Raw genomic sequence first — 26,384 nt, forward strand, 5'->3', positions numbered from 1 at the left:
AAAGAATAGACTTGAGCTTGAGACTTTTTGAAAAACTAAAAATCACCCATTTCTGTGTTTTTTTCCCCCTTATGCCATGAGTCTGCTCTGTATTAAGAAACACACACTATTTAAGTCTTTATGGGATGTCAGCTAATCCATGAAAATGAGTGGTAAATACTTGATCTTTTCACATTTCTCTTTTGAAGGACAAGTCTATGTTTCAAGTTGACTGCTGTTTTTTAAAATCAATAATGCCTAGAACTAAATGATAATATGTTTAGATTTTTGCCTGCTGTGTTTTATAGCAGACTCTATAATTTTATAATGTTTTAATTCTTCATATCCTTCCTTATTTCAGATTCATATTTGAAGTGTTTCCGTCAAAAATGACATGAACAACAGGGTCTCTACATAAGCTAATAAATGGGAATGTGTCACAGTAGGGGCTCAAACAGAGCTCTGATTCACGAATCTGCTTATAGGTTTTCCTAGTGGCAGATATCTTATTATATTTGGTCTAGAATTTCACACACTTATGTGTTATATAGATAGCTGGTTTTAATGAGTCCAAGGTCAAGGGTATATATTTGGACCCTATATGAATCGGCTAACCTTATATAGGTCAAAGTTCATGGTCATATTAATATATCATACTTGAATATGATCTCATTCTGTAAGTCAAGTAAAAGGTCCTAAGGCCGACTGACATTCCCAAGCAAAGCAAAATGAGCATATTCAGCCCATTGCTTCTTGAATTCCTGTAATACTTTCATGTTTCCCTCAAAGTAAAATGCAAACGTGTAACTACAACATGTAAGACATACCATCACAGACTGTACCTGACCCTCCATTCTTATCTCACAGAACCCTCTTTCCCCTCACTATGCCTCCATCTCATCATAGCCTTTTCTGGCCATCTTTTTAGGTAGGGCCTCTCCTCCACTAAACGTCCATCCCAGCCCCCTGTTCATTTCTCCATAACACTTACAACTATCTGTAACCATGTAAACCTCTCTTTTGCATACTCACCTTTTGCCCATCCCTCCATTATAACTTAATTTTCATTGGGGAAAGGATAGCATATGTGTTGTCCATCATTTTATCTTCTGGTGATTCGTACAAAGTCTGGCCTTCAGAAAGTACCAATTAAAACGTATTTAGATTTAAAAATCTAAAAGCACCAATTAAAATGGTGTTATGGCCATCAACAAATATTGACTGGATTTTAACTCTTTGTAAGACCTTCTGCAAGAGGAAGAAGAAAATATTGCTGTTGACCTTCAAGGAATTTACAATTGAGATGGAAAAATGAGATATCCAGGCATGTGTTACATAGCTAAAATCAGCAACAACTATACTAATTGCAGCTAATATTTATTTAATCCTTATTATACATTAGATTCTGTTCTAAAAATTTTACGTGTTTTCATTCATTCCACTCTCATCTATGAGATAAATGCAGTTATCACCCCAGTTTACAGACAAGGAAAGTGAAGCACAGAGCAATAAGGCACATGGTCAGAGGCCACTTAACTAGGATGTGACACAGCTAACAAACCAGACAGAGTGACAAGTACAAAGGAAAGATTTCATAGGAACATGTCAAAGGAGCTTGGGGGCAAGGAGCATCTCTGGCGTGGGGTTATCTGTGAAGTGTGGGTAGAGAATAGGAGATTTGAGCTGGGATCTGAAAGGTGCACAGATGTCGTAGATGGAAAGAAGCTATTCTAGTTGGGCAGAGGAGCAACCATGAAAGGTTGGAAGTAGGACATCAAAAAACCTATTTTCTGTTCGATGAACAGACTCACTTGGCCTCAATGATGGATCCATTCATCTACTTATTAATTAGTTACTAAGGTAGAGCCCTGATTATAAAGAACTCTGAATGCCAAGCTAAGAAATTTGGGTCAAATCAACATAAAGCAGAAATTTTCAAACATTGGATATTGTTTGGGTGTAAGTAGTTTTTTAGTGCGGTAGTTGTTACAAATTTATCATTCTCTTTCTTCCTCTAATTCCTTCTCAGAGCATCCTCTCTGATTATACCTAATTAGACTCTTCTTTTTCCCAGCCATGCCTATTAGCATTTGTAGATGCTTCTCTATATGCCAAATGAGATTTTCTAGTTTCTGATGGACCATCCTTTGGCAAGCTGCAGTTTCCCACCTTCACAACTCTGGCCTTCAAATAAACATGTCTTTAATTATTTGTATAAGTCAGGCTAATGCAAAATTCTCTAGAACAGCACTGTCTGATAGAAATAAATGAGAGCCACATATGTAACTTTAAATTTTCTAATAGCCACATTAAGGAAGAGAAGGGTGAAAACAGTTTTAATAATATATTTAACCAGTACATCCAAAATATAATTTCAACATATAGTCAATAGTAAAATATTGATGAAGTATTGTATACTATTTTTTAGAAACTTATCAGTATAGTTCTCTACTACAAACAGAACTGATATTCTGCTACTCACCCTAGTACCCCTGCAGGAATGTTTAAAATACTGAAATACTTACATGGTGTTTGGCAAACAGTGACTTAACTCCCCTCCTTGCAAGTAACTCCCACCACCACTGCTATCCCTGGCACACCAGGGGTCTCCATGACCTTGCCCCAGGGCTGTGGGCATGTCCATCCTGATCAGAGACACCAATGCCAATTGTTAAGGGTTTTGAATATCACCCCAGATTCCCTTATCACTACTTTGTCCATCCTATCCAAACACTGACTACTTGATATGGTTTAAGGATCAATGACAATTAACCCCAGAGAATCCGGATATGGAAAGGGAACCTTACAATTAGGGAAGATTCCATTTCCAAATCCATTTTGAGACTTTGTTCTGATGGGCAACAAGGGTACCAACTTGAATAACTCACATTCAGAAGTCAAATAAATCATCCAAACAGCAGAAAGGCATATGTCAGTGTTAAGGACAGAATGTTTGTGTCCCCTCAAACACAAACAAATTTCATATGTTAATGCTGCTAGCCGATGTGATGGTATTTGGAGATGGGCTCTTTGGGAGGTAATTGGGGTTATATTAGGTCATGAGGGTGGGTCCCTTCATGATGGGATTAGTGGCCTTATTAAGAAAAGGAAGAGAGAAAGATCTCAAGCTCTGTCTCTCTGCATACACACTGAGAAAAGGCCATGTGAGGACACAGCAAGAAGGCTTCTTTCTGCAAGCCAGGAGTAGGGTCCCACCAGAAACTGAATCAGCCAATACCTTAATCCTGGACTGCTCACCTCCAGAGCTTTGAGAAAATAAATTTCTGTTGTTGAAGTCATTCAGTCTATGGTATTTTGTTATGGCAGCCCTAGCAGACTAATATAGTCAGTCATGGCATAAGGCAAATCTATTATAATGATTTCTAGGACTCATATTTAAACCTAGTCTAAAATATTACAGTAGTAGATTAAGATAAAATCTTCCTGGAAATAGAAAATATTATTTTTACGTTAATCCATAGTATATTTCCCAAGGTTCTCATAAAACATCTTACAGTATTTTGTTTTAACACATTTTTCTCAGTTTATGAGGCAAAACATTGCCCTCATCATACAAATGCCTTTATACACCCCATTTCCTGTAATACCAGATGTTGCCTGATTTTTTCCCCCCACCAGGGTCAGTTTTAAAAATGAAATTTACTGAATTTGTTTTGTTCTGCAAGACTAGGTTGTTCCCCTCTTTAACCTTCTCTAAGTTTCTTGGTCCAGTATCTTTCTTTCTTTCTTTCTTTTTTTTAAACATCTTTATTGGAGTATAATTGCTTTACAATGGTGTGTTAGTTTCTGCTTTATAACAAAGTGAATCAGTTATACATATACATATGTCCCCATATCTCTTCCCTCTTGCATCTCCCTCCCTCCCACCCTCCCTATCCCACCCCTCTAGGTGGTCACAAAGCACCGAGCTGATCCCCCTGTGCTCTGCGGCTGCTTCCCACTAGCTATCTATTTTACGTTTGGTAGTGTATATATGTCCATGCCACTTTCTCACTTTGTCCCAGCTTACCCTTCCCCCTCCCCATATCCTCAAGTCCATTCTCTAGTAGGTCTGTGTCTTTATTCCTGTCTTGTCCCTAGGTTCTTCGTGATCTTTTTTTTTTTTTTTTTTTTAGATTCCATATATATGTGTTAGCATATGGTATTTGTTTTTCTCTTTCTGACTTACTTCACTCTGTATGACAGACTCTAGATCCATCCACCTCACTACAAATAACTCAATTTTGTTTCTTTTTATGGCTGAGTAATATTCCATCGTATATATGTGCCACATCTTCTTTATCCATTCATCTGTTGATGGACACCTAGGTTGCTTCCATGTCCTGGCTATTGTAAATAGAGCTGCAATGAACATTGTGGTACATGACTCTTTTTGAATTATGGTTTTCTCAGGGTATATGCCCAGTAGTGGGATTGCTGGGTCGTATGGTAGTTCTATTTTTAGTTTTTTAAGGAACCTCCATACTGTTCTCCATAGTGGCTGTATCAATTTACATTCCCACCAACAGTGCAAGAGGGTTCCCTTTTCTCCACACCCTCTCCAGCATTTATTGTTTGTAGATTTTTTGATGATGGCCATTCTGACCGGTGTGAGATGATATCTCATTGTAGTTTTGATTTGCATTTCTCTAATAATTAGTGATGTTGAGCATTCTTTCATGTGTTTGTTGGCAATCTGTATATCTTCTTTGGAGAAATGTCTATTTAGGTCTTCTGCCCATTTTTGGATTGGGTTGTTTGTTTTTTTGATATTGAGTTGCATGAGCTGCTTGTAAACCTTGGAGATTAATCCTTTGTCAGTTGCTTCATTTGCAAATATTTTCTCCCATTCTGAGGGTTGTCTTTTCATCTTGCTTATGTTTTCCTTTGCTGTGCAAAAGCTTTTAAGTTTCATTAGGTCCCATTTGTTTATTTTTGTTTTTATTTCCATTTCTCTAGGAGGTGGGTCAAAAAGGATCTTGCTGTGATTTATGTCATAGAGTGTTCTGCCTATGTTTTCCTCTAAGAGTTTAATAGTGTCTGGCCTTACATTTAGGTGTTTAATCCATTCTGAGTCCATTTTTGTGTATGGTGTTCGGGAGTGTTCTATTTTCATTCCTTTACATGTAGCTGTCCAGCCTTCCCAGCACCACCCATTGAAGAGACTGTCTTTTCTCCACTGTATATTCTTGCCTCCTTTATCAAAGATAAGGTGTTGGTCCAGTATCTTTCAATCTGTATACAAGGTTCATGAGGCTGCTATACATTGGAAATGACTAGAAAGGTGAATGTTTTAAAAAATGAATCTAAAAGAGTGCCATACTTCTTAAAATAATATTGGTAATAAAGCACTTTTGAAATGTTTAAAGTATATACACATCAAAATTAGAAAATGAACTTGCAATGTCCAGAATGTGAGTCTGACTCTTACCTTGGTTGGTCAGAAAGTCAGAGAGTGAGGAAAACATTTCATGAGCCTCAAGAACTGGGTCATTCGAGAGGCAATAGCCCCTCCACCAATTCTTCTAGAAACTCAACAGTCATGCACTCAGGGAGCATCCGAGACTTTACCTCCTTTTCCTCTTTCTACTCTCCTAATGTTGCCAAGTAACTCTTAATGCTTCTTCTACTCCATCCATGGCTTCTGTTTCCTCCCTTCTCCTTGAGTGAATCTCTGCGTTTAAGCCACTCTATGCTTTGAAACTTTCTCTGTATATTTTACCACCAAACACTCCAAGTCAAAGGAGCTGGTGGTTTCGTTCATCATCGTCTAATATGAGTTCTCTCCTGGTAGGTGGAGGTCTCATGACAGGCCACCTTAATTTAATGTCTATTGGCCACCCTACAGGTGACTGATCAGTCACCTCACCAGTCACCTATGGTCCAGCGCTCAGGATTAAATGGTACAAAACACGGCAACCTCTTTTCCCAACTTTCCCTAGTTAGGTGGCAGACACTTGCCTCAACATACCCTAGTGAAAGGCATCATGGCATAAGAGAGCTGTAAGTCGGGAGAATAGGGGGAGCATTCACATTTTTGCTACTAAGTCGTGAAAAAACAGGTTATTGACTGTCTTGGCTGTCTTAATTTGGGTTCTCCAAAAGCAAATTCTGAGACAAGGATGTGGGTACAAATAGTTTATTTGAGAGGTGGTCCCAGGAAGCATAGGTGAGGCTTCGGGAAGTAGGACAGGGTTGGGAGGGCAGCCAATAGGGGGTACATTAATGAACAGCTTATTGTTGGGGGAAACTGGGGCTCCATTCCTCTGAAACCTGCATAGTGAACAGAATCGTCTCCCTGAGGGGTGGGCAAACTGGAGTCTTACCTCCTGCATCCTTTGGGTGTCTGGAGTTGGGCATTAGCTCCTGGGTGCTTCTGGCCCACCTGGGTCAAGCATGGCCTCAGTCAGTGTCTCAGAAAGCAGCTCATCTCCTGGAACCATTTGCTGCAATCTCAGGGGTAGTTCAATGAGATATAGGATGGGGGCATGCCTGGCTGTAAGGCTTAGCTGACCTGGGTTGTTTCTATTCTAGCTACTCTAAGAGATCAATCCTCTCTAAATGTTAGAGTTGGGTGTGGGCTGAGAAGTAAGAGAAAGAAGAGTGGAGTGAATCCAGCCTTGGGACACCCAGTACAACAAAAGCATAGGGTTGTTTAGAATGGCTGAAGTTTGGATTCAGTTTGAATGTCCAATAATAGAGGCAATAGTAAAATAACTTGAGGTAGATCCACGTAATGAATCATTCTTCAGCCATCCAAATTATAGAATTATGTTCAATAGCATGTGGGAAAGTTGAAGGAAAAAAAAAAAAACAGAAAAAAGCAAACACATCCATTTTCATTTGAATGGGTTTTTGGATCTTTCTGGATGTGGGGAACAAAGAGATGCTAAGGAGAAGTCATCTAGGTCTTTGAAACTCACGTAAAATAAGTAACTCCCACAAGGGTCCAGGTGCTTATCTTAGTCTCCAAGCATGTCCCTTTCCATCACTTTGGAAAAGAGACTTAAGTTGTGTTCCGACAGGGTGAGTTATGACTGGGTCCTTGAGGACTGTAGGAATCCCTGGATCTTAGCCACTCTCTCCAAGCACCTGGCTGAAAACAGCCTGAGCCCAGAAGTTGAAGCAGCTATGAATCTGGAGATAGATTCTGCCTATTGCCTCAACTTCTCAATGAAATAAAATAATTAAGAAGTAGCGGCCAGCTGTTCGGCTCTGACCCTGCTCCAAGTAAGCGTCAAAAAAATCCCTCCTCCCTTCTCCTAAGGGGGCAGTCCTCTCAGTAGTAGTTACCAGATCAAATTAAACCAAAGTGTAAATAAAATACTTGTCTTCTCCCTGATTTATAGATGAACATTTTAATAGAATTCCAAGTCGGTTTGTATTTAGAACCATAGCTACTTTTCATGCCTGTGGCCTGGTCAGATTTTTTTTTTAATGATTTCAAGAGAGCCTGCAGTGCAAGGCTTATTAACAAGGGAGAGGGAGGCAAGAACAGAAAGGCATCAGAGGACGGAGGTCAAGGATAGCAGGTCACAGACAACCCAACAAGAGAAGATTTGCCTTTGTTTACATCGCCAAAGGGGAAAAATTAACTTGATGGAAGGGGTAATTAAGCATTTCTTTTTCCATCATGGTCCAGCCCGGCTTCATATGCAACTGTTCTGTTTTGCATTGTGATGAATCTTCGTCGAATTGCAGAATTAAAGGCGGCCAGTGTGTCACTGATGTCACACAGCAACAATTCCCCCACTATTAACCTTTATTTTATAAATAGACAGTAAAAATCTCAGTGCAAGAACTGTCCAACACAGGTAGGCAGATAATGAGGGAAGAGTGGAAAGGTTTACAGAGACGTGTTGTCTGGAAGGAAGAGATCATTTGAACAAGTCAGCAGATTAGCATTATAAAGTGTATAAAAGGGACTATCTGCCTTGACACCCTCAGGTCCTAGATGCTGAAACTGCATATCTATGTAAAGTGAATGGATTTTCCTAGTTATGAAGCTTGTAGTTGTAAACCTAGAATCACACCTCCAACGTAGTGCCCATCCACTCATGATTGACTCTCTTATTTGCTTATATTTTCAAAAACAACCTGCAGAAGAATACCACCTCCAGTGTTGGAATAAGCTGGTTTACCCAGGTGTACTGTTCAGAATTTGGAATATGTTCTCTTGTAGAAACAAAGTTAGTATACGTGATGGTAATTCTCCCAGGCGTGTCTCAAAGACACTTAGTACCCAGATTCCACAGCTCTGGGAATGATTCTCTGCCTTTTAATGGGGGTTAATGAGAGCATAGTGGAGGCAAATGACCAACCCTAGCTCAGCTCCCACTTCTCAGGGCCATGTCCTGTCCTGTGGACCCAGTTCCTTTTCAGGTAAACATAGTTCAGCCTGTGTATCCAGCGTCACGGAGACCAAGCACAGTTCTGAGCTTTGCCATCTGAATCCTCTGGGAATGTATTGCAGGATATATTTTTCCTTCATGTATGGAGGCATCACTGCAAAGCTTCAAGGAGACCCTAATCAGCTGTAGAGACTCTAGTTTATTGTGAATTATCACACTGTTCAGCTGGAAGAAAAATTACTTTATTCCAATTGCTTCACACATTAAACCAGCTAAATGAACAGACCAGGATAAATGTTTTGCTTGGTTTAGCTATTTTATAAGAACCAAAGGCAATCCAGGTGATTGTATTTCTGTGCAACTTTTGCATCAAGCTAAGGTGCTCACATATGGATGCTGACACATTACAGAGCAAGAATATTTTACATGTAGGCATTCACACATGGCATTTATTTTGTTCAGACCCATTAGAACTTTTACACCCAAATGACCTCTTGTCGCTACTCTGAATAATAGTCAGGGGCTACCTCTCTTACTAGATGGATTTTGTTCACCTCCTGGCTTGAAAATGTCCTCAAAGATAGTTAATCAGACTTCCCTGGTGGCGCAGTGGTTAAGAATCCGCCTGCCAATGCAGGGGACCCAGGTTCGAGCCTTGGTCCGGGAAGATCCCACATGCCGCAGAGCAGCTAAGCCTGTGTGCCACAACTACTGAGCCTGTGCTCTAGAGCCCGCGAGCCACAACTACTAAAGCCCGTGCACCTAGAGCCCGTGCTTCGCAACAAGAGACGCCACCACAATGAGAAGCACGTGTGCCACAACTAGAGAAAGCCCGCACACAGCAACGAAGACCCAATGCAGCCAAAAATAAATAAATAAATAAATTTATTTTTAAAATGGCAATGTCACTGACATTAGAGTATACATTTCTATAGTTATTTTTAACCTTGTTGGGGTCACGGATCCCTACAAGAATATGACAGAAGCTATCTCCTCCCAGAAAAATGAACATATGAATATATGCACACATTTGCATATCATTTCAAAAAGGTTTGTGGACCCCTAGAGTATATTTAGTGGTGCTCTAGGGTTAAGAACTTTTGTTCTAAGGGAACGTTTTCAAAAGAGAGAGCATTTATTTTGATTTATAGTCTGGATATGTTTATTAAAAATTCAATAGTATCATCATTTATCATCACAGCTTAAACCTATACATGTACTATACTGTGTAGACATGTGTAATTGACCTCATTAAAAATGACCTACTGTTTAGAATTTCTGTCTTTAGAACTTTGGCTTGGCTGTTTGATTTAATATTTGCATTTGAAAAAGTTCTCTAATAGGACATTGACCTTAAGGATTTTGAAAGTCAGGATCTACATATAAATTTAATTCAAATTCTCTGCTATTAAAAGAACATTGACAGAATCTCAGAATTAGGTGATAACACTTCTACATTTTTTGAACATTACCAAATGATAATTTTTAGAATTAAATAAAATGTGAATCCGAGGTGATTCAAGAATTTAGTATATACAACTATAGTTTTCATGGTAGTTTATGGAACTTACACAGAAAAAATAGCCTCTTTTAATGACCATACATACTGGATATATTTTCCCTCTTTCTCATTATGAATAATGACTTTATATACATATATAGTGCAGCTTTCATCCCCTCCCAAGCAGAAAATCTCCAGTCATTTCAAACCCACGACTAAGTGTAATGTAATGGGATCCATGGTTTAAAACATTCAGGATCAAAACCAGTCCTGCTAAAGTTCATGAGACTGGAAATTCACATAGCCCTTTTAATAGAGACACTATAGTGGAAACAGTCTTCTGTAGCCACCTGGTTATTTGTGCATGCTATCATGAGCTTATACTTTTTATCTTGCTTTATTGCTGTACATACAATAGGTATGTGCACTTCTGGAGAAGAGGCTCACATACAAGACAAAGTGAACTTGTGGCTTTGGTGATGGGTCATATTGATGGGAAATTCTTGTCATCACATAAAGGCATATTTCTGTACACACACAATATACTGAAACATCATATTTCTCGGATGCATAGTCTTTTATATATTTTATTTCCAAAGCCAGGACACATTCTTAGAATTTATAGTGTGTTATAGTTCATTTGGTCCCATTTTTTAAATTCTATACAAAATAATAGTGCAAATAACAATTGATGGTATCTTGGATTCAATGAAATACATTGTATATATTAGAGCACAAAAGATCAGAAGGTACCTTAGCAATGTTACAGCAACTCCTCAAGGAAATTGAAATTAAAGCGTCATTTAACTTACCAAAGACACAGATGTTGGTGACAAACAGGTATAGACTAATGATTAATTTTTTAAGTACTTTCACCCATCTTACATGACTCATTGGACCATAAACTTGTAAACTCAGTGTAAATCACTTTTCAAAAGATATTTCTTAAGTCATATTTGGTACATGAAACATAATGTTTATGTAAGTTAGGAAGTATAATGAATTATTGTTAAGTGTAAATGAATAAATTTTAACTACATACAAAATCTTGGATAATCTTGAAAGAAATGAGTGTTGTACAAGGCTACATATCAAATGGTACCATTTTCTATAAACAAGTAGAACTAAAACACTTTCAAAATTAAAATTTACCCTGGTTCGTATAGTACTTTTTTCAATCATTGTTCATTTTCAGTGTTCATGTGGAAAAAAAGTATTCAAATGATATTTTTTAATCCACATGTTAGATTTAAAATTAAAAAGGCGTATTTTAATGGGAGCTAATTTAAAACAATTTGACTTGAGTGAGATAACAGTTTGGGAAATGTGTCTGTGCTCAAGTTTTGCTTCCAAACTGGACTTTGAAACTTATTGTCACTCTCAGAAAGAAATAAGAAACAGTGCAGATAATTAAACATTTGCCTTGGGGGAATTATTTGCAGTCAATTAAAACCATACACTTTGGGTGTATACTTGCTTCACTGGTTATTAAATTTGAATCTTATGTTAACTACCCAGGTTTCTCACTTGTCCATCAAATGTTGCTTGTGGCAAGTTGGAGAAACAGACTTTCTCATAATATTCTAAAACATATTGTTTAAAGCTATCTCCTAGTTTGGGGAGGGAGAGAGAAAAATGGGTAAGGGAAACAAAGCAAGAATGATTTATTTCAGATTCCATCTGATTCAGCTCTGTTAGGAAGTTAAAACACAACTGAGGAATATGAACTCAGTAGAGAACCCATTTGTATTAGACGTGCTGGTCTACCACCCTCAGCTCTCTCCATGGCCACATGCATACAAGATTAGCTCATGACTTTTAGATATCTTTGGATTATCACCCTTTTAACCGCATGAAAAATATCCACTAGATTGTAACCGCTATGAGAGCAGAGATTTGTTGTTTTGTTTACTATTGACTCCCCAGTGTCAAGAACTGTGCCTGGCGTAGAGCTGGCCCTTAGTAAATATTTGTGGAATGAATGAAAGATCTATTTTCTGTCTTCTTGCTGACCTACTCACGTACTCTTTCCAATGGACTTTGAAGAGCCTCCCTAGAGGTCTCCAACATCCAACAGGGGGCCCTTTGTAGCTTTGCAAGAGTCCATAAGTCACTGGAATCCTTTTAGCCACATATTTCCTGTAAAATACATCATACCATAAAAAAAAAATGATGAACTTATGCTGAACCCACGTTTAAATGTGCTACACAAGAGAAAGGGTGAAGTTGCACAAAACAGAAGGTTTGTGTTCCCCCTTTGCTATCTTTCTACTGGTATAGCTCCTGAGGAAATGAACTTAATTACCACTGGATTTCAAAGCTCTACATCTACCTTTTTCAAGGACTCAAGGCTCCCATATATGCACAACGACAGTAATGGAAGCATTAAGAACATTAAAATTATATTCCTTTAATCTTCTCTATTTTGCCTTCCTTTCATATCCTTCTGTGCAATTCTCCTAAGATTTTCACTGATGCATACATAAAGCCTGCTTATATTTTCTTCCTTGTTGTGAAAAAGATGTTCTAGCCGAATCTTTACCGTTTTTACCTTGTGAACTTTGTGCAGACATCTTATGCAGTACTTTAAGAAAAGCTTATTTATTGATGAAGATATTTAAGTATTTTAATGGTATTTTTTGAAAGTAATAGATTTTTTCCCCCAAACATAGATCTATTCTTTTAGTGCTGGAGGCTGCTGTAGTTCCTGGTTAAAAATGCTGACTAGGGATTTTGCTTGTTTGTGATGTCAGATTCTGCAAAGGATGACAATATTACAAAAGAAAATGAAGTAACAGATCATTCTGCATGTGGCCAAGATCATCCCAATGGTAAGTTGTGAGATTCTTTTTCAGTTGTTTTTTTTTTTTTTTTTTTCTGCTTTGGAATATTGCATTTTCTAAAACCCAGATTTTACTTTTTCTGGAAAAATGGAATCTGGAATCTTGAACAACTCAGGAATTAGGGGCACCAGCCCTCCACACAGTCAAAAATCAGTGAACAACTTTATAGTCAGACCTCCGTATCTGTGGCTCCACATCCACAGATTCAACCAACCACAGACTATGTAGTACTGTAGTACATATTTGTTGAAAAAAATTTACCTATAAGTGAACTGCACAGTTCAAACCCATGTTGTTGAAGAGTCAACTGTATTTTACTAGAGCTAAATACCAGCTGATTGGTAGCTGCCACATTTAGAAGGGATGTTTGCTCTCCACAATACTCATTACTCATTAATTTTGTACCTGGCTGGCTTCATTTATTTTTGTTACCTGACTGAACTCTGTAGGCATTGGATTTGCAACTACTGGAGGGAAGATATGATACCAATGAGAATAAATGTGAAACATGGAGACAGTGTATACAGGAGATTAAATCTACATCTCCTTGGAATACCAAGAAGAGATAATAGAACAAATAGAAATGAAGCAGTCTTTAGAAAAATAACAGAAAAAAAGTTTTCCTAATGCAAACCAGTTCCTCTACCCAAAACACAAGAGTACATGTTATATTTATAGGCAAAGATAATGAAAACTCAAATGAGAACAGAAACCTACAAATCCTCATGGAATTTCTGAAGATCGATAATAAAGGAGGGCTTTTAAAGCATCTAGGAAATTCAAAATCAGGTTATAAGCAAAATCACCAAAATCAGATTAGCCTTAGCCTTCTTCTTCCACAGCTCTAAATCCTCAAAAACAAAAAATGGAGTAACATTTCCAGAGCTCTAAAGGACACCATGTCTATATTTAGTGAAGTTATTATTCATGCGTGAAGTCAAGAGTAATATTTTCTCAGGAATAGAAAGATTAAGAAAGTATGCCACCCAAGTGTCCTTTCTGAAGAAACTAACAAAAGGCCTGTGCAGATACAATAAATACAGAAAGGAAGGAAACATTCAAGACTGAGAAAGGCACAGTTGGAAAGGACTATGTGATAAGAGACTCATTTAAATGTATGAAAACGTTGAAATAATTGTTTCAAAATTAGTATCAAAAGAGCTTACTTAAATGGTTGCTTTTACCTTTAAAAATTATAGTATATTATTTTAAATGAGAAAGAAAAAGAAGGAGACGTTTTCACTTTCAGCAATGAGAATCTAAATAATTTAGACCATTACTCCCACTAGACAACCTGGACCAAAAAAAAAAATAATAATTATATATATATATATATATATATAAAATGAATATGTATGAAAATGGACATACAGAGACAGAATTTGAAACTGTTTTTACCTTAGGGCATTTGCTGATTCTGCAAAAGGCATCTTACGTCCCACTGCTCAAAAGGGCAGAGGGCCCTGGTAAACCCCTGTGTTTCGGGTTGAAACCCCAAAGATGTATACCTTAGCAGGAAGAATGAAACAGCAGTAGATCAGCCTCTTGCAAGACTGCTACTCAGCTTCAAATCATCTCAATCCCCAAATTAAATTAAGATCAACCTAGATTATCAGTCCCTCTAGGTACCTGAGAAAAACAAATGTAAATTACATACTAGATGGGGGAAAAAAAGTATTCTAAGTTTCAAACCATTTACATAAACAATTTGTTAAATATAATGTCCAGCTCACACAGACAAAAAATAGCCAGAAAAAAAATAAAGAAAGGAGGTAACATGAAAAACAAACAGTCAAGGGTGGCAAGCCCACTTGGGCTGAAAATAGTAGTGTTACAAAGTATAAAACACAAAGACTATAAGGGGGATAAAGACAAGAGTGAAAATTTTAGCTGAGAACTGAGAATTCAAAACAGAAAAAAAGCAAAAAAGAAAAAGTCTAGAAGTAAAAGATGCCACACTGAAATGAAGAATTCAGTGAGCGGGTTTATGGTTTATTAGACACAGATGAAAGAGAATTTGTGAACTAGAAGTTAGGTCAGAAGAACATATCGAAAATAAAAATAGGAGAGAAGCAAAGAATAGCAAGCTAAGGAAAGGGAAAAGATATGGAGGATAAAATGTCAAAGTCTATTACGCATGTAATTGGAATCCCAGACAGAAAGGGGAGAGGGAATTGGGCAATACTTGAAGAAATTCTGGTAACAAGGGATATTAAGCCACATGTTCCAAAAGTCCTTTGAACTCCAAGCAAAATAAATCTACAACCAGGCCCATATAGTAAAGTTCCTGAAAGTCAAAGATAAACAGAACATCCAGAGGCAATTATCAAACAACTGGACTAATATCTAACTTCGCAAAAGATAGGATGGAAATAAAAAGACAGTACAACAGAATAGCTTCCGACCAAGGATTCTAAACCCAGAGAAAATGTATGTTTCAAGAATAAAGGTTAATTAAGAACATTTCAGACCAAACAAAGCAATCTTCACCACCAAAAAATTCTGGTGTTCTTCAGATGGGACATTGATCCCAGAAAGAAGATCAAAGATGAAGGAAAGAATTAAAAGCAAGGTAAATAGTAATTGTTGGATAAATGTAAATGAGTATTGATGGTACAAATTAGTAATGATGACTGTAATAATAATGTACTATGGGAGTTAAGAGATACTTAGAATTAAAACAGGGAACTCTGCTCAATATTATGTAACAACCTAAATGGGAAAAGAATTTGAAAAAGACTAGATACACGTATATGTATAACTGAATGACTTTGCTGTACGCCTGAAACTAACACAACATTGTTAATCAACTATACTACAATATAAACTAAAAAGTTTAAAAAATAAATAAATAAATAAAAATAAAATCTCTGTAAAAAAATTAATAAAATAAAATTGAGGTAAATTAAAGTATGCTAATGTTTTTCCATTGTCATGGAGAATAAAAGCACCAATTCACATTAAACTTTGGTAAGTCTCAGTGATGCCCGAGAGTCAGGAAGTGAGGTGAGGCCTGTGGTTGTCCCCGCTGACTGTCTGGAGAGACTTTCCAGGCCACAGTGCACAACCCAGCAGACTCCCTGAGTGGAGGACACAGAGCTGAGAGTCCTGGGAGGCCAAGCATCTAGTGTTTCCAGGGCAGGGTCCTGGAGAGGAGAGAGCTCCACACGGGGAACGCTCTAGAGACCTCCAGAGGGAATCCCTCAAGTCTTAAGCTGAGTATTGATCTGCTCATGCGTAAGAGGCTGGGTCAATAACATTAAAGGACTTGAGGGAATGATACCTGGAGCTTCCACGGGGCTGAGAGGGGTGCCTGTTCCCACCAGGCAGACAGGAAAACCTAAAAACTCAAGAGGGCTCAGAAGGGGTTTACCTCAATAGTGGAGCAAAACTAGCAACTCACTAAATGCTGCTCTTGTCCTCCGCAAGCCAGCTTATAAACAAGACTTAAAAGGACCAAACTGTTTCTGAATAACTTAACTGATCCTAGAATGAAACTCAAGAACATTTATAGAAATAGGAACATACCTCACATCCAACAGAGTCATCAACAAAATTACCGGGCATGAAAAGAAGTATTGGAAGACAAATCTCTATGCAGCTCTTGTGTTCCTGCATGTTTTATGAGCAGAGGTCCTTACTGCCTTTGTTTTGGCCAATCTTTTCTAGGGTGTTTGTACAGGCACACCTTGGAGATATTGTGGGTTCTGTTCCAGACCACTGAAATAAGCAAATATTGCAATAAAGCAAGTCACATGAATTTTTTGGTTTCCCAGTGCATATAAAAGTTATGTTTATACTATACTGTAGTCTATTAAGTATGCAGTAGCATTATGTCTAAAAAAACAATATACATACCTTAATTTTAAAAAGACTTTATTGCTAGAAAATGCTAACTATCTTCTGAGTCTCCAGGGAGTCGTGATCTTTCTGCTGGTGGAGGGTCTTGCCTGGATGTTGGTGGCAGCTGACTGATCAGGGTGGTGGTTGCTGAAGTTTGGGGCGGTTGTGGCAATTTCTTAAAATAAGACAACAATGACGTTTTCCACATCATTGACTCTTCCTTCCATGAACGATTTCTCTGTAGCATACAGTGCTGTTTGATAGCATTTTACCCACAGTAGAACTTCTTTCAAAATTGGAGTCGATCCTCTAAAACCCTGCCACTGCTTTCTTAACTAAGTTTATGTAATGTTCTAAACGCTTTGCTGTCATTTCAACAATCTTCACAGCATTCACCAGAATTAGATTCCGTCTCAAGAAACCACTTTCTTTGCTTTTCCATAAGAAGTAAATCCTCATCTGTGAAGGTTTGATCCTGAAATTGCTGCAATTCAATCACATCTTCAGCCTCCACTTCTAATTCTAGTTCTCTTGCTATTTCTACCACATCTGCAGTTATTTCCTCCACTGAAGTCTTGAACCCCTCAAAGTCATCCATGAAGGTTGGAATCTACTTCTTCCAAATTCCTGTTAATGTTCACATTTTGACCACTTCCCATGAATCATGAATGTCCCTAATGGCTTCTCAAATGGTGAATCCTTTCCGGAAGGTTTTCAATTTATTTTGCCCAAATCCATCAGAGAACTAACTATCTGTGGCAGCTATAGCCTCATGAAATGGATTTCTTAAATAATGGGACTTGAAAGCTAAAATTGCTCCTTGACCCATGGGCTGCAGAATGGATGTTTTTTTAGCAGGCATGAAAACAACATTAATCTCATTGCACATCTCCATCAGAGCTCTTGGGTGACCAAATTCATTGTCAATGTGCAGTAATATTTTGAAAGGAATCTTTTTTTCTGAGCAGTAGGTCTCAACAGTGGGCTTGAAATATTCAGTAAAGCATGTTGTAAACAGACGTGCTGTCATCCAGGCTTTGTTGTTCCATTTATAGAGCACAGGCAGAGTAGATTGAACATAATTCTGAAGGGTCCTAGAATTTGGGGGATGGCAAATGAGCATTGGCTTCAACTTAAAGTCACCATCTGCATTAGCCCCTAACAAGAGAGTCAGGCTGTCCTTTGAAGCTTTGAAGCCAGGCATTGACTTCTCCTCTCTAGCTATAAAAGTCCTAAATGGCATCTTCTTCTAATAGAAGGCTGTTTCTTCTGCATTGAAAAGCTGTTGTTTAGTGTAGCCACCTTCATTAATAATCTTAGCTAGATCTTCTGGATAACTTACTGCAGCTTCTACATTAGCACTTGCTGCTTCACCTTGTACTTTTATGTTATGGAGGTGAAGTTTTTTTTTCTTAAGCCTCACGAACCAACCTCTGCTAGCTTCAAACTTTTCTTCTGCAGCTTCCTCACCTCTCTTAGCCTACATAGAATTGAAGAGAGTTAGGGCCTTACCCTGGATTAGGCTTTGACATAAGGGAATGTTGTGGCTGGTTTGATCTTCTGTCCAGACCACTAAAACTTTCTCCATATCAGCAACAAGGCTGTTCCACTTTCTTATTATTCGTGTGCTTACTGGAGAATCACTTTTAATTTCCTTCAAGAACTTTTCCTTTGCCTTCATAACTTAGCTAACTGCTTAGTGCGAGAGGCCTAGCTTTCAGCCTGTCTTAGCTTTTGACATGCCTTCCTCACTAAGCTTAATCATTTCTAGTTTCTGATTTAAAGCGAGAGACGTGTGACTCTTCCTTTTACTTGAACACTCAGAGTCTGTTGTAGGGTTATTAATTGGCCTACTTGACAAAACACAGGAAAGTATGACCTACAGGAGAAGAGATATCAATTAACAGAAATCAATCCAGAAATGGCACAGATGGGGCAATAATATGAAAAGGCATGTTAAAAATTATTAATTGTGTTCCACATCTTCAAGAAGCTAAAAGAAGGATCACCATGTTCATTAGAAACATGGAAGATATAAAAAGACCCAAATTGAATTTCTAAAGACTCAATTCACTCTGTTGAGTGTCTGAGATGAAAATTATACTTGACGGAAATAATGGCATATTAGACAGTGCAGAAGAAAAGATTAGTGAATTTGAAGATATAGCTATAGAAACTATCCAAATTCAAACACAGAGAGAATAAATGACTGAAGGAAATGAAAAGAGCATCAGTGAGCCATGGAACAACTTCAAGAGTGATTCCAAATACAATAATCATGAACTGGAATCTCTCAAGGAAGGCAAGGGAAAGGGAGACAGAAAAAAATATTTGAAGTAATAGTTGCTGAAATTTTTCAGAAACTTTATGAAAACTATGAACTCACATATACAAGAAGTTCTATGACCCCAAAGCACAAGAAACATAAAGAAAATTATACTTAAGCAAATCACAATCAACTTGCTCAACACCAGTGATAAACAGAAAAATCTCAAAAACAATCAGATGAAAAAGACAAGTTCCATACAGAGAAACAAATATAAGGATGAAGCAGACGTCTCATCAGAAATTGCAAACTACAATTACAGGCAAAAACATGGATGAATCTCACAAGCTTTATATTAAACTAAAGAATGTACAAAAGCGTGTATATTGTACAAGTTCATCTATGTCAACTTCGAAAAGCAGGAAAAATAACTGATATTTAGAAAGATGTGCTTAAGCAGTAAAATGGTAAAGAGAATGTAGGTAGTGATTACTATGACAGTCAGGGTGTTGATTGAACTTGGGTGACTGGGGAGGAGATACTGATTGAGTTGTGAGCTGGGCTTCTGGGCTGGATGGTTATCATAAAGATGTATAGTTTTTCTACCTGCTTTTGGTTATTTAATTGAGCTCTGCATATCGTTTGTGTACTTTCCTGTACGTATGTCATATTTTGATACAAGAGTTAAAAGAGGAGGAAAGAAAGGGAGGAAATAAGGAAGGAAATAAGGGAGAGAGTAAAGAAAGGAAATTTCAGTAGCAGAGTTTGTAAAACAAAGACTCTAGTGGGGAGCAGGGTGGGTTGCAGCCAATGCTGACTTCGATAAAGATAATAAAAAACTAAAAATCCTGCTGTGCTACGGGTTTTGACAATATAAGTTAGGTTTAAGAATAACTTTGAGGGACTTCCCTGGTGGCACAGTGGTTAAGAATCCGCCTGCCAATGCAGGAGACACTGATTCGAGCCCTGGTCCGGGAAGATCCCACATGCCACGGAGCAACTAAGCCTGTGCACCACAACTACTGAGCCTGTGCTCTAGAGCCCGCAAGCCACAACTACTGAAGCCCGCATGCCACAACTGCAGAAGCCCACACACATAGAGCCCGTGCTCTGCAACAAGAAAAGCCACCGCAATGAGAAGCCCGTGCACCACAATGAAGATTAGCCCCTGCTCGCCGCAACTAGAGAAAGCCCGTGTGCAGCGATGAAGACCCAATGCAGCCGAAAATTTAAAAATAAATAAACTTATAAAAGAAGAAAGAATAACTTTGAAACATTTTATGATAATTACAAATAGAATTAAATCACAAAATGGAATGAATAAATCTTATTTTCTAATTTTCCCTGAAGATCATACCAAACATGAGGGTACATTCAGTAATGCAAATAAAAATAATAAATAAGTAGCAGTATAACAGAAACACACAATATATCAAAGAAGATGACAGAAACACAGGCAAATAATTACGACAGTAAATGTAATTAGGTTACTTTACTGAGTGTAAAAACCACTCAGATGGAATTAATTTCAATAAAATAGTAAAGCTTTAAAAATGCAAAGTTAGAAAAAAAGTATATTTGGGAAATGAGCATCAAAAGAAAACATGGAAAACTACGTTAGAATCTCTCCAGTTACAATTCTAGCAAAAAATCTCAAGTGAGAAAGAGTTGGTCATTTTATATCGATAAAAACTTAAATTTCTGATTAAATATAACAATGATGGGTTTTTATGGGTCAGATGATATAGAAAGATACAATATGAATAAAATCCAATGGGGAATTCACAGATATGATATTATCAGTCAATGACAGAATAAATATACTAAAAATGACATGGAATCTTTGAAAAATGTGATTAACAGTGTAGTCCTACTGGAGGGTTAGACAGGTGGATCAGTGAAACAGAACAAAGAATTTGGAAATAGACCCCAGCAGATCTGAGATTTCAGTACATATTCAGGCTGACATTTTAAAGACAGATGACTCAGTAAATGTCATTAAGGCAACTATTTGGCCATTTGGAAAAATAAACTGAATCCCAATCTCATTCCTTATGCCAATTTAAATTCCAAAAGGAGCAAAGATGAAATGTAAAACTGAAACTATAAAAATACTAGACTAAAGGAACCAAAGGGTGTATTTTTTTTTTGAAATAAGGACTGCTTTTTGAAATGTGAATATATACAAACAGACACATGACTGAATGCTTATGTATTATAAAATACATGCACATACATATATATCTGCACTATGTGTGTTCCTATGTCCATATATGTCATAAAAGAGGAAAGTGGCTAAATCTGAATATATAGATTTAGACATGATAAATAAAGGTTGTAATCAAATTCTAAAGAAAAACTGTTAGGAAAAGTATTCTCAGCCTAAATGACAAAGAATTAATTTTCCTATTACAAAAATAAAGACCTCATAAATCAATAAGAAAAAAAAAAAATAACCCAAGAGGAAAATGGGCAAAGGACTCAAAATTCACAAAGGAAGAAATACAGTCATTATAAACATGAAGAGATGACCTATCTCTTCATTCCTTGAAGAGACGCAAATAAAACATGATTTCAGTGTCTTCTCCTTTTGAATATCAGATGTTTAATAAGTAGGATTGAAAATACACAGAATTGGTATGAAGAGGGTATCCAAACATGCTCACACACCATTGGTGGGAGATTAAAGGGCATAACCTCCTCATTAGCAATTTTGACAAAATGTAATAAAAGGGTAAAATGTTTACACTTTGATCCAAAAATTATGCTTTAAGAATTTATCTTAAAGTAACACCTACCAAAAGTAGAGAGGTATGTATTCACAAAAATGTTCATTGCAGTACTGTGTTTGTTGGCAAAAATAAAAAAACAAAAGGGCACATCCAAAAATATGTCCATAACATGGAATATAATGCATCTTATAAGATTTCTGAAGAAACTGTAATGACAGTGTAAGCTGCTTATAAAAATGTAAACTAGAAAAGCAAGAATCAAAGTGTAAATTCATTTCAATGCCAGGATACGTTTATATATTTCTGTATATTGTGTATGTTTGTGCATATATAAGTGTGTGTGTATATAGTTACATATTTTTTATATTCAGACATACACAAAGGCACACACGTACATACAGATAAATATATTTGTATACATATATATACATGCGTGCATATGTACATACACACATGTACAAGAGAATGATAACAGTTTACAGTATTAACAGTGGCAATCCCTTAGTTGTAAAGTTATTCATAATTCTAAATATTTGTAAGTATTTTTAAGTGTTTCTATAAGAAAACTGACTTTCTTTTGTAACTACGAAAAAGCATAATCGTAGAAATAATTTACATTAGGAAAGTAAATTTTATTGGCCCTAGGAGAACTCTAAGGATAGCTTAGAAGATAATCAAATTCACAGTAACCTAGGTTTAACTTTACTCTTAACCTGGGGTACTTTTAGACAAGCAGAATTTTGAATAATAGCAGCAATCAAGTTGCAAGCTTAACAAAAGGGCATAATTTCTTTTATCTTTAAGAGAAGCATCGAAGAAACAAAGTCTTTGTTCTTAGGAAGATCTGAGCATCTAATAACCTATAAACAACAAAACTATATTGTTGTTGCTATTGTTCAAAAACAGTCCATTTATGAAGTGAGTTTAGGCTTATCCTCCTCTAGAAATGTTTAATTCCAGACTGATGTTCCCAGACCGATTTTTATGCAAATTAATTAAAGCATTAGCTTGAGCCAAACTTAATTACCAGGCCTCCAAGAAACAATCATGTGATCTATTTCTAAAGAAAAGTGAATGGATTTTTGGATTATCTATTCTAATGGTCCCCTCCCATTAGTATGGATGATTGAGTTCGATGTATAAAAAATATACATATAAACTGTGGGATCCTTTATGTTCTTTTGTTTCTTCTGCCAGGAGGGATTAGGGCAAAGGACAGTGGGTGGAATTCAACCAGACTGAATGTAGAGAGGCAAACATAAAGCGTGCTCCCATGGGGTCAATAAAGCAGGATGGAATGTGGTATTTCTGAGTGGCTGAAGAGAAAGGCAGATGGGCTGAGTCATCATTAATACACAGCAGGCCTGGGTGCAGGGCACGGTGCTCACACATACCCCTCCTGCATACAATATGCCAGATCCTGGCGTGGCTCAGGCATGAGCAAGTATGAGCATTCTTGGATTTCAAAGCTGAGAACCTCATTGCTTTCCCCATTTTTCACTAACTTAATTTCAGAAAAATGAGAAAAAAAAAATATGCATTTTCGTTTCAAGAGAAGATTGCCAAAATATGTAAAGCACACAGGTGAAAACAGATGAAGGGTGAGGCAAGTGAAAAGGGCAGAGGAGAGAAATATTCCAAAAGAGCTTTGCAATGGCCTCTTATCCTCAAAGTGAAGTGCCAGACGTTACTGGTAGGCGAGAAAATCCCTAGTATTCATCAAAGCCTTAGGCTACCACCCCATGTGGTCCCACCCGATCTGCGGTGCCCCAGGCCCTGGTGAATTGCGATCTTCCTATTCCTGATGGACTTCCTCTGAAAATGTATCGAATGGAGCGCTGGGACTGGAGACACACTGCAGTAAAGTGGCTGCTTCTACTGTCCGAATGCCCTGCTCTTCCCCATCACTGTACAAAGCCAGATCACAGATAATGAGTTAAGGTCCCAGCAATGACTGGGAGGAGGTGTGATGGTCGGTTCCCCATCAACAGTGATAGAGAATGAGGCTCACTCAAAAGAGTGAAGGTTCCCTCCACATCATCCTCCCAGGAAAACAAATGCCAGGGATGACTAGAAACTTTACCAGGAGACGTATCCTTATATAATGCCAAAGATAGAGGGACTCTAAGATAGCATCTAGTTTTTTGGCCTTTTTTTCTAAAGATAATAAAATTGAAGCCCAAAGAGGTTGTGATTTGCCTAAAACATTCAATTCTTCTTCCAAGGTTCTTTGCAATAAATGTAGTATATGAAGCGTCTAGTAGCCTTAGTGCTTTGTTGCTAAAGGTACAATAGGAAGTAAGTTACAGTTCCTAATTACTATTTAGAGACATGGATGAATACTATAACAGAGGGCCAATTAAATGGACATTTTTGGATCACTCCTTATTAGTAGGTGCTAGGAAGAGAAATGAATAAAACAGTATTTATCTTCACAGTGCTCATACCCTGATAAGGGAAACAAATACAGATACAGCTATATTACAGTGTGATGAGGAGAATAATAAATAGGTGAATAGGCAAAGGGACTCAATATGCAAAGATGTGATCACTCTATATGGTACCCAGAGGTGAAAAGGATGGAAATGGGTTTTGGGGGGAAGATTTTGCATGACTTTCTGCTCCATATAAAGACTTTTGTGACAAGTAGTATCACAACATAGTCTAAAGAATAAAGGGCACAAATGGAATTCTCATACATTTCTGGTGGCACTATAAAATGGAACAAACTCTTCAGAGCACTGTTTTTTCAGGAACTAGTAAAGCTAAACATGTGTGTTGCCTGTTACTTAACAGTCTCACTCCTGTGTTTATACCCAAGTGATATGAGTACATATGTCCATCAAAAGACATGTACAAGAATGTTTTTAGCAGTGTTATTCATTTAGCCCCAAACTGAAACATATTCCTACAATGGAAGAATATACGTCAGTGAGAAAGAATGGACAATTGATGCATGCAGTGACTAGGATTAATCTTACAGAAAACAAGTATAAAAAAGTAAGATGCAAAAGAGCACACACTGTATGTTCTGTTTATATGGGCTGGGTACATACGCTTGTCTCACAGGAGCCAGTGCAGGTCACATGGTCACAAGCAGGGAATGAGGACCCTCTTACAGAAGTAGAGACAACTTGGAAAAATGATACATCTCCCACAGGGACAGACCCAGACAAAGAGCCCAAACACATCTGCTTCACCTTCGTGCCTGTAACCTCTGGCTCTGGAATTTTTTTTTTTTTTAATTCAACAGTTAGATATCCTTAGCATAAAATCTTTCATTAAAATGATGCAAAGTGGACAGATTTCAATTTCTTCTCTTAGCACTTAAATGTTCTAGACGCCACAGGGGAGAGGAGGAGAACCCAGTGGGGGCAGAAGTAGAACCATTCCTAGATAATCAGCCTTGGAGTAATCAAGAGCTGGCTGAATTCTCTCCTGACTTTTGCTATATTTAGTAGGTGTTTTATGAGAATGGTTGAGCTGTTAGGTGACCCCCATCCCTGTGTGCTCACATTACTAAAGTTTTATTATGCTCTCTTGATAGAAGAATGAAAGTACAAGCAGTGTTTTAATTTTCTAGGAATCCTCAAGATGGGAAATATCTATATAATAAAGGGAAATTGGATGTAACCTCTGCAACCCAGAAATTATTTAAAATTTCAAAACAGCCAGGTTGTATCCATTGATGTTCAGTGTATTTATAAGCTAAATATTAATTATACTAGTCAGTTCAAAGAAGAGGGTTTTGCCTACATTATTTGGATATTTCTCATAAAATAATTGATATAATTTTGATGATTTGCAAAATGACATCTTCACCCTCCGCTTTGGTTCAGAACTGTTGTCTACCTCTCCAGGCATGATCAAAGCATGGTTTCTGAAATGTTTGCCTTTTTAAACCAGGAATAAAACTATGGTCATGCATATCACATTTATTTTTCAATCACTGTTCTTAACAGGACAAAAGAATGATTCAATGAAGAATGAAATAAAAATTGAGGCAGAGTCCCAGAGCTCATATATGGAAACAGAAGGTATTGAAACCAGAATATATTGTTATCTGAGAATGACGTGAAACTGTGGGTCATGACTTCTATATATACTGGTGTGTATGAGTGGGGTGCGTGTATGCTTTCAGCAGTGATTACTAGACAATGGCGGTAGTGTTCTGCTTTGTTTGCCTGTTGAAACTTGGAGGGGAAAAAAGAACTTTGTGCTTTAGTCACTGTTTTCTCAATGATTCCAACTAAAACATCCCTGAGTATCCTTCTGTCTCATTCTATTTAGAGCTTTCATCGAACCAAGAAGATACCATGATCGTGGAGCAGCAAGAAGTGATTCCACTAACAGATGACCAAGAAGAAGAAGAAGGTGAAAAAGGTAGGACTGCTCTAAAATTAATCCATCAAGAATAGAGAGTTTCTTTGGATTCCTGCCTAGAATTCAACCATCAGAGTTATCCTCATGAAACTGCAGTCTGTCAAGGGGCAAAATGAACATTTCTTTAATTCTAAACCTACTTTTGAAAGTAGAATAAAATCCGGAAGTAGCAAAAGAAGATACTTGTAACAGTTTTTCGTCCTTTCAAAGAATATGAGGATGTTTTTATTATTCATTTAGATTTGATTTGTTAAAATCATAGTTTTGAGAAAGCCTCTAAGAAATAGAAATTATGGGCTAGACGGATAAAAGCCCTAGAAAATCTGAAATGGCTTTAAAACAAATAGATGAACCATTTTGTATTGATTTCATTCTGTCATCCTTCATGCAGTAGTGACGAAGGAAGCAATTTGTGTAAAATAAGCACATTATATGAGCCTTCTAAATGATAAGTTTGCCCAATAATATTAGGGTACAATTATCTTG

The 26,384-nt window shown here is 37.3% G+C and overlaps 1 protein-coding gene across 1 annotated transcript in view; it reads left to right on the forward strand.

Annotated features, from left to right (window-relative positions):
• MACROD2 (mono-ADP ribosylhydrolase 2) overlaps nt 1-26,384 on the forward strand; it is a 1,985,747-nt gene that overhangs the window by 1,878,672 nt on the left and 80,691 nt on the right. Inside the window, exons 14-16 of the mRNA XM_036827001.1 lie at nt 12,585-12,662; nt 25,478-25,552; nt 25,806-25,898. Of these exons, the coding sequence (XP_036682896.1) occupies nt 12,585-12,662; nt 25,478-25,552; nt 25,806-25,898 (246 nt within the window). The remainder of the gene's footprint in view (nt 1-12,584; nt 12,663-25,477; nt 25,553-25,805; nt 25,899-26,384) is intronic.

The sequence above is a fragment of the Balaenoptera musculus genome, chromosome 15, assembly GCF_009873245.2.
Source record: "Balaenoptera musculus isolate JJ_BM4_2016_0621 chromosome 15, mBalMus1.pri.v3, whole genome shotgun sequence".
In the NCBI taxonomy this organism is placed as follows: Eukaryota; Metazoa; Chordata; class Mammalia; order Artiodactyla; family Balaenopteridae; genus Balaenoptera; species Balaenoptera musculus.